We start from the raw sequence: 9,869 nt of genomic DNA, 5'->3' as shown, positions 1-9,869 counted from the left end.
CTGTAGGAAAAAAAATGTAAATGAGGGGACCTGGGATGTGCGTTAATGTGACACATTCAAATTAAACTATAGAATCTAAAATAAATCAATTAACAAAAGTATCTTCTAAATTCCCATTCAACTTCCTTTTCAGCTACACTGAACTTAAACACCTGGGAGTCTGCATTATTTACCTTATCCAAAATAATCAGGATATTTTCAATAACCATATCTACGTCATACTGCTGCACCTTTCACTTTTTTGAAATTGTATATATGTTAATAAGAGCTGTCATTTGCCTATTTACTGTACAGTGAGCGAAAATAACCAAGTCAAATTCCATGTCTTGTTTGACCTGACTTGGCCAAATAAACATGATTCTGATTCTGATTCTGATATTTCATTAAAAATAAACCATATTAAATTTGTCATGGTTTAACAATATGATTTAATTTGTATAGAAAATGTTCTGTTTGTCAAAATGAAAGCCAGTGGTCCAGGTTTTCTTCAACGGTTTATTTACAGGAATCTAATATGGAATAACTTTTTATTTTATTTTGGCTGGATTTATTTATTCATTTCATTTGGATTTATTTATTTACAAAGATAGACGATGCTGAAACAAATATACTGAGTCACACTGGCCGGAGTAAAATTATTTCGTTTAATGATGAGGATATGATTTGAAGTGGAAAACCAATCTCAGTTTGGCCGACTACTGCCCAAAAGTTAATATATAATGCTATTTTATGTGCTTACCTTCTTATCACTCTTGATAAAAACTGCATCCAAGAATAAAAATAGCCTGGCCCCAATGCCGCATTTTAATTAGTTTGCTTGTGATTTCAAACTGTATAAACTGTAAACAAATACTCAGAGCAGAAAGGTTCAGAAGACTTTCATTATTTTAATGAAAACATCAATTAATGAAATCACATAACATAATATATTATTTGCACAAAGTTCTTGACTTTTTTTCTATTTTCTAATGAGAACTCCTATTCAAGTCTTGCATTGTGAACAAAAATAATTTAGTGCTTAATCCACGGTTCTGTGTATGGCAACATTTGTTCCCACTCAGATTCTGCAGCATTACAGAGGTAAAGGCGTTTATGTCGGGCCATGGGGTTCATGGCCGCCTTTGCAATTGATCCTCTGAGACTTAGCTGTGTTTTAAGGTCTTTAACAGTAAATGAAAAACTAAACTACTTTATTATGAAGGACTGATCTCTCCAAACTGTTACGCTGAAGCTGAAAACAAACAACTGTCTGACACGAAGGAAGCAAAGGCTACCTGTCATGCCAAAGTGTCCATGAAGTATCATTTTAAGACAATAAAACAATTGAGGACGCTTCCTCTCATCCAGGTGGCACGGTGCCAGAGATGTTGGCGTCTGCACAGTAGAACATCTCCACACCATGTGAGCAGTCTTGAGGGTAGAGGCCAATCATGGTCAGACCAGTGATCATGACAAACAAGCCCATTGCTATCAACATGCTGGGAATCAAATTTACACCTTGGAACCAGCGGCCTGGGGACAGTTTGAGGAAGCACGCGGATGGGATGATGAAGATCAACGGGGTGGCGCTCAGGGCACCCTGGGAGGAAGAGGAGATGACAACGATTTCTCTCGAGCACTGAGCCGGTACAAAGTAGGCAGGTATAGACTGGCTTAGGACTTACGTTCAACTCTAAAACAACGCCCAGGCAGTCATAAGCCAAAGACATTGACGTGCACACTGCAACTATGAGCATCGTCAAGGCTGCGTGCTCCACTGTAGAGAGATCACGACTGCATACAACATTCGATATCACCTGAGGAAGCAAGCAAGAATATAAGCAATTACAGTTGTGTAAATGTATGCATTTTTTGTGACTGGAAAATGATAATTACTATTTTATTTGGAAGTCAAAAGATTGTAACACAAACACATCTAAGCAGAAGCAAGTGGCTAGCAACCACAGACACTTATACTGGCTCTGACTCAGGCAGAGTAGAAACTTCTTCTTGTTTTCCTACTTTGTGTCAATCCACACAGTCCATCCCCACCCCAACCCTCAGAATACCACTTTCACCCTCATGTGTAAACATTCGAACTGCTAATTCCTCGGTTGGCCCATCCAAAAGTATGACTTACCTCTCGTGTAACAAAACACTCCAGTGGAAAAGTAGTTATTATGCTGAAGCCGAAACAGAAGCGGCCAAATGTAGCAAGATTATCATTTCTGCAGTAGTTCTCAAATATGTCACCTAAAAAGTGAAACGTTTGACTTCATAAGAAAGCTGAGATAGATCATAGCAATATAAGGTGGTACAAGAAGTCCATGATGTGCTGATACCTTGCGTGTAGCCGGTGAAGGTCATGTACCCGGCGACGGCAAACGCAGCACTGATGACCAGGGCGGAGCCCACAGAGACGTGGGTGACCCCAGACCACTTCGCTAAAGTGGGCTGCTTCAGAGAGCCATAGATCAGGAAGCTGTTGTGGTGGCAAATAAAGGCTGAGAGACAGATGGGCAGAACATTACAACAACATGTAACTGAACCAAACAGTTTTTTTTTCTTTGTTCGTGTTTCTCTGATTAGTCAAAAGAATACAATCTCCCAAGAGTGTTGCTGTTGGCATCACGGAGGACCAGAGGACGTTCCTGTCTGGTACCACCAGAATTCATGTTTGGATGTTTGTCTGTGGTTTAACAGAAGTACCACCAGATTTGGGCTGTGATCTCCGAAATACTCTCAGTCTACAATCTGACTTTACCGACACTGTAAGGGCTTTGGACAAGAGGCGAGCAACTAATGTTCTGCTGAAAGTAATTTTTTTTTATCCTGGTTCAATGAAGCTGAGTGTTTATGTTATTGAATTGAAAGATATCAGCTGCTCATCAGCTAAAGGCCTCACTTGTGTCACTTTTTATTTGTATGTATCTATTTATGTCTTGATGGTTAACAGGTCTGCAGGCAGGTCAAATCAGCAGCTGAGTCTACCCAAGGTCTCCTTTACAAGAGAAACCTGTTTTAGGTAGGCAGTAGCTAAACACAAAGTTACAGACTAACTGAACGTACAAGAGACAAAAACAAAACAGGAACATAAGATAATTAATAATAATAAAATTAAGGAAAAAGGGAACTAGTTGCACAGTACATGTGCAGACCCCTACTGACTGTCTCACCAACCTTCCTACTAGTAATTTGAAGTCCCCTAGCGACATAAAACTGGACAGCTTCAGCTTCTGTTGGAGCCTGTTCCAGGTTACGTTAGTTTATTATATTGCCTGTTGTTCTTAAGCCTGTAGTTGTCATTCACCAGTCACCCTTCAACATGCATCGTGCCTTCACAGATGTGCAAATTATTCACCCCCCACTCCGTGTATTACTTTGAGTCAAATGAATACAGATGCTGACTTTCAGCTGTGCCAGATGGTCCCTCTCGTCATAAATCTGGAGGATTTGAGATTTGGTGTATACAGTATACAGTTGTATACATATTTTCATTTGCATGGTAGAGTTTTGACTAATGATTGTGTTTAGTTCCTTGATGCAGATTCAATTATTTAAAAAAAATGTAAAAAGCTCCCTGATATTAAAAAGAATTGTTTGATATGACAGTCTGCTTTGTCTTTGTTATAGCCTCCATTTATTATCCTTGTGCCCCCCACCCCCCATCATACTTCTCACAAAAATGAAGATGCCTCTGTTATCAGCATCATCATCATTCAGACAAACTCACCGAAAGACATCACTCCCACTGCCTGAACGGCGTTCCACTTTGCAAACGCCCATGCATTCTCCGTGGGAGCGCTGTAGAGGCACATTCATGACCAGTCAACACAGAAAAGACAATTATATTTGTAAGTGATCACAAATTGGAACGCTGCTTAGTAAAATGCATATAATGCATCCGTACATCTGGGGTCCGAGGGTTGCAGCTCTGACGATTACAATGATGAGGATGGTAACGGTGAGCACCATCGACAGGAAGGACACCTGGTGACAAATGTAAATGAATTACAAGCAGCTAAAAACAAAAAACAGTCAATCCCACAGACAACTTTGTGATAATCAGTCTCACCTTCCCAAGTTTCTCTATGTTTCGATACAATGAGAGCGGCAGTGTGAATAAAAAGGTGGATAATAGGATCACAAAGTGGCGCTCTGCAAGCATGTGACCAGGACCAACTGCAAACACAACACAAGCCGACGCATCACCTGAATGTCACCACTTTGAATCTCATGTACCAACTCTGTTCTTTTATTTAGGACTTGAACACGTGCTTTTATTGCTTTGAGGAGGAGGGAACTGGCCTACCTCCCGGTATTCTCTGAAACACTTTGGTCAACGTGTCACCAGTTGTGATGTTGTAACTGATCATAGCTGAAAGAGAAGAAATTGGATTTTTCAGCTTTCTGCTATTAAAATTCATCTACTATGTTCCTTTTACTGTGTGGCTCCAGGAGTGGAGGCAAAAGAAATATCACTTTTCATACTGCACAGGATATTAGACAGAATACTTGAATAATTCAGATACTTGCTTGGCTACTTACCAATGAAAGGATATAAGAACTGCAAAACGGATAAAATCACAAATCCAGGGAAACCAAAAGTGCTCTGCACCAGTGATTGATAACTGTCTGATCCTGATAACTCCCCTCCTTTAATCAGGAGGATAATTGAGTAGTCTGCCATTAAAACACAAACATAAGGAGTTCTTGTTTTAATTGAATGATTATTTGTATTTTGACTTAATAAAATCCAGTTTCATTTCAAACATAAAAAAAGAAACATCTTGAGGATACCCACCTGTGATGAATGCAACAACTACTAAGAGAAGAAGGCCAAAGGGGAGCCCCGCTTGGTTCAATGCATACGGTAAACCTGGTCAAACATGTAAAATAAAGCACATGGCTACAGTCCAAAAGAAACAGCAAACTGTAGCTGCAACGGAAGCAGCAATAACTGAGTTCACATCGTATCGCACACATATCTGAGTCAACCTTTTGGGAAGAAAACATCTACAGTCATTGGCCCAACTTCTCGCTTGAGAGCGACTTTTTGTTTAAGAGTGAAACAAGCAAAGTTATTTACTGAGGCAGCAACAAAGTCTCCAACCGATTCATGTGAGGCTTTTAGGAGCAGAAAATCACTTCAGCAAACAAGTCTGAGGGTTTATTTACAGTATGTAAGGGAGCTCGTGTTGCCACCAAATAGTCATGGTACAAAAATCATAGTATCAAACATGGAAAATGAAATGATTTCAGCCTTATGTCACACACACACACACACACACACACACACACATACAAACACACACACACACACACACACACACACACACACACACACACACACACACACACACACACACACACACACACACACACACACACACACACACACACACACACACACACAAAGTGTCACTAGAAAAATCAAAACAGGGTTCTTCACAATAACACCTTTCTTTGAGAGATATGTCAAGTTGTGTATGACTCAGTTTTTAAGTATCAAAGAATTAACTGTATGAGTGTGTGTGTGTGTGTGTGTGTGTGTGTGTGTGTGTGTGTGTGTGTGTGGGGGGGGGGGGGGGGGGGGGGGGGGGGGGGGGGGAGCAGGCGCTGGTCATATGATTCAAGGCTGCTTCTCCTTGTTTAACTTTCTTTTTGCCACTGAAATATCCCAGAATTAAGAAGTTGAATCCATCCTTACACCAATCCGACTGGTTTAAGAGTTACTAGCATGAAGAACTCAAACTTTACCTATTATTCCGGATCCTATAATGGAGTTAATGAAATTAAAAGACGCAGAAATCATTGAACTTCTTGATTCTCGGGCAGCTTTTTGCGGAGCAATTAATGCTGTCCCTTCGTCAATGTTGCGCTGAAGAAGGAAAAAAAAGTAACAAAAGAGAAGAGTGGTGACAAAGTTCACTCAGTGTGTTATCCAGATCAGACGAACATCACTCTTACCTGCTGAGCCATTTCAGAGCACTTGCTGCTGCGATTATCCTCAGTGTACTCTCGCATATCTGTGGTGTCCCTCGCATTAGGCAAGGGTTGTACAAAAGTCGCTCAGTTTCACTGATGTTTTAGCCATTTTAGGTCGAAAACAAAATCAGAATAGCTCCGCCTTAGTTGTTGTCAAAAATACCCCTTTTCCACCAAACCTGTTCAAGTGAATGAAACCTCTGTGCGTCTCAATCTGATGAATATAAAGTTCAGCAGCGGTAACAAACTTGTTGTTTTTTCTTCCTTTTCTTCTCCCTTTTGAACGTCCAGCAATATTGGTGTCTGTTCAATAACCGTGACAGAAATAATTTGCACTTTGACAGCTGAGCCGAAGAAATGCCACAACATGATGAAATGAAACGTGGCATTAAACAGATTTATTATGGGATTAACCGTAAAGCTGACTACTAAATACAAAAGTAAGAAGAAAGAATGCCCCCTTTGTCCCGAGCATGAAAGAAAGAGATTAGTTGGCAATTGTTTTTTTTTTTTACATTGGTTATTGTACTAGGAGATATATTTAATTGATTTTATTTGTAATTAAAAATGTAATTTTAGTTGAAATTTAACAACAGTTTGTTTTGATAAAAGTCAGATTATATTCGATATCATCTCAACTCTCTGATAAAAGACTAAATTGTAAAAAGTGCTCCTGAGCGTTTTTCCGCCACGAACGCATCTTTATCGTGTAGTTCCGCCTGTGCCCACCAGAGGGAGACAAACTGCGTAAACGAAAAACCGCTTCAGATGAAATCGTCCCAAGAATCTTTAAAAAAAGATTAATTACTTCAGAAGTAAATCGTATTTGTGGAGTTACTCTGTACTTTGATTGGCTATTTTGTTTTTCACAGTGACCCCAGGAGGCGTGACGACTCCAATGAAGACATTTAGGTTCACTCAAACTTTCACACATAGGTAAGGTCATATTAAACACACACGCACACACACTCCTCACACACCGAGAGAGGGACTTATAGAAAGCCATCCAGTTCACAGTAATGGATTACATCTTTCGTTCCAGATAGCCTATTAACGCCTTATTCCCGACATTAGGCTACATCGTTGAAGGACCTAAAGAGGGATTTTGGCACCTCTGCCCTCACTGGAACCCAGGAGCAACCGGAAGAAGCGCAGCAGTGCAGCGCTCAGCCTCTCGGAGAGGCGGACACAATCTCTGCCTCTAATTTTTCCCCTTTAAAAAAAAGAAGAAAAAAAACGTAGAAATGATTAGGTCTGTATAGGAGGAAGCTTCAAACATCGGACCGACGGCGCTTTTAAAACAACATTTTATAGATAGTGAAGCTTTTCCACGTCATTTTCTTGACCAGGGTCCACCTGTCCACGATGGAAAACTGATGGTAAGTTGAAATCAGCGTCCTCTTTTCCAGAAGTAGTTGATGTTAAACTTATTGAGAAAAAAGTTTATTTATGCAGCTTTTTATCATTAATTAAAGTATGTGATAGAGACAAGTATTGTAGTATGTCTATCTATCTATCTATCTATCTATCTATCTATCTATCTATCTATCTATCTATCTATCTATCTATCTATCTATCTATCTATCTATCTATCTATCTATCTATCTATCTATCTATCTATCTATCTATCTATCTATCTATCTATCTATCTATCTATCTATCTATCTATCTATCATCAATATATGCATTATTTTATTATCCCAAATTTTGTGTTTGTTTTTGTTTGGACTGTTTATTCCGAATATGCCAATTACCAGGAAGCAAAATAATAAAGCAAAGATAAACCGAAAATAAATGACATATTCGAAAAGGAGTGAGAAGAAGCATAGCTTATTGAAAAAGAATTGTGACTGAAGGATTTCCCAATGTGATGTATTCATTGTATACCATCTTGTCAAATGTCACACTATGTGATTGATGACCATGTTGTAGGGCTTGTATAAAGGTCTGACATTTTACTTCAAATTTGGGAAAAGGAAAATGGTCTGCAGTGCATTACAGAAGTTAATGGCCACGGCAGCAATTATTAGCCCACACTCCATCTGGGATGGCTTCCTGCTTCCCTGACTGTCAACAACATTATTAGATTTCTGTCAATTAGAAATTAGAGTGTCCTGTTTGCTTCCAATCATACTGTACATATGTCAGAACCGGGCAAGTTGTGCAGAGAAGCATGAATTGATTGCAGAGGACTAACTGAACAGCCACTCATCAACAGCTACTTTGCCAACGCCCTGAATGAGCAGGACTGAGTCCTTATTTTGTGGTCAGTGTGAGGCAGTAGTGAGTATGATTTGTGAGCACTTAAAAGCTTTGAGTGTGTTGGTCCCTCTGGAACCCACAGACATTGAACTGCTCCGAATACATTCAAGTTGAAAAAAAACATTACGTCAGATTCTTAAATTCAAGCCATCAATCCGTAACTCTTCTAGTCACCTTTGTTACAGTTCTCTCTCAGAAAATGTTTTAATGCCTGTTGTAGCCCCTTTGAATTATACTGAATCCAACTCAACCTTATTATCCATCATGGCAGGAAAATTGTCTTTGACTCTCTGAAAGCAGAGACAGAGCAGCGAGATCGGACAGTAAGACAACAGAACTGGCAGAATGCGTGAGATAAAAGGAGGAAGAAAGGAAAAGTCAGTCCATTTCAATGCCTAAATCAATGTTAGTCTCTTCAAAAGATTCAGGATGTTGACTGCACTTGTGATGAATGACCTGTAGTAAATGTTCCTGGTTGCTGGAGGAGCTCTTTAGCACCTCCCACAGCTCAGAGGCTCAAACTGGCTAAAGAGAGGTTGAGCGCCATCATCCACAATGATCCTCCCGTTCCACAGCCTCGGCTGATATGATTCCCATATACTATGTAGTACTCAGACGGAAATTATTCATTTTCAGTATCAAAATGGGGTTTCAATAGAAAGTGATTTTCTGTGAGTTTTATTGTACTCAAACTGCATTTTCAGTATATTTATATTCTAATTCCTTTAAAATAATACTCTTTTTTGCATTTATGTCTCTATTTGATCAAGTTTGTAGCTCACAAAGTGGTTCATAGCGTACTCAGTAATCCGTCTAGAAATATTGAGCAACTTTGAAGACCGATGGGGTTCCCCGCTAAATACATACGTAGCTTTTCTGTTCAGCTGTCAAAATCCATGCTTGTTGGAGGCAAGTATAGCAGTTATTGTTGCAGTGGTTCCTCTGGTTTTCCTTTGAGCACCAGGAAGCATTCTGTGGTCAAAGAAATTATAGTTCCAAATGAGTGATGAACATTAAATATTAAATGTAAGGTTCCATTTCCGTTTGAGCCTTTGGTCTAAGGCCAGGAGCAGTCATCGCTTGACACATGGATTTCAATGCAAAGTACATACAAAGTTATCTAAGTAAAATTTTCTGGTGTTCTCTTCCATCAAAGTAGGTGGGAAAAGATGTGTTTATGTCAGACTTGTCAGTGCAAGGTCATGATGCAGACTGGCGGCAGATAAACTGAAGTGGGCTTATTTGAAGCTTCAAAGTAGCAGGTCATATCTCAAGTTGGGTGTAATGAATTGTGAAGAGACCGGCGAAGGACGCATACCTCGTCAAAGGTTGCAAACTATAGGTTGACCTTGTCGGGTGATCATCGAATCGAGTGTACTTTGCTCTATTTGTTTGCAGGTAATTATTAGACATTTTGCATTTTGTTGTTGCTAAGTTGTTTACTTATTCCCGTCATTGAATTCAGAGTTGATGTTTATTGCTCCCTTTCAGACCCGTCATGTTTGCGTCTTTTTACTTCTGAAGAGTGATCCAGCGAGAGAGTATCGCCACCAACCTTTATACCAAAGTAGAGTTTTTAATCAACAGATTTTTAGCTCTGATTCCTTACTGTTGCTTTTGACACGGTAGATCAGAATATT

General features: G+C 39.6%; 2 protein-coding genes across 2 annotated transcripts in view; one reads left to right on the top strand and one right to left on the bottom strand.

The window, feature by feature from the left end:
* Window positions 1-918: 918 nt before the first annotated feature.
* slc38a11 (solute carrier family 38 member 11) lies at window positions 919-6,257 on the bottom strand. Its single transcript, XM_061724482.1, has 12 exons — window positions 5,950-6,257; window positions 5,740-5,860; window positions 4,784-4,858; window positions 4,528-4,662; window positions 4,292-4,357; window positions 4,055-4,161; window positions 3,890-3,969; window positions 3,713-3,783; window positions 2,322-2,483; window positions 2,120-2,232; window positions 1,665-1,796; window positions 919-1,579 (listed from the first exon to the last, which is right to left on the bottom strand). The coding sequence occupies exons 1-12, from the start codon at window positions 6,004-6,006 to the stop codon at window positions 1,340-1,342; spliced, it is 1,359 nt and encodes a 452-aa protein (XP_061580466.1). The 5' UTR covers window positions 6,007-6,257; the 3' UTR covers window positions 919-1,339.
* Window positions 6,258-7,066: 809 nt separating this feature from the next.
* Window positions 7,067-9,869, top strand: part of scn1laa (sodium channel, voltage-gated, type I-like, alpha) — a 39,273-nt gene continuing 36,470 nt past the window's right edge. The window contains exon 1 of the mRNA XM_061723571.1: window positions 7,067-7,346. The gene's annotated coding sequence lies outside the window, so the exon portion shown is untranslated. The remainder of the gene's footprint in view (window positions 7,347-9,869) is intronic.

The sequence above is a fragment of the Cololabis saira genome, chromosome 6 (genome assembly GCF_033807715.1).
Source record: "Cololabis saira isolate AMF1-May2022 chromosome 6, fColSai1.1, whole genome shotgun sequence".
Taxonomy (NCBI): domain Eukaryota; kingdom Metazoa; phylum Chordata; class Actinopteri; order Beloniformes; family Belonidae; genus Cololabis; species Cololabis saira.
This window is presented reverse-complemented; position numbering and strand designations above follow the sequence as displayed.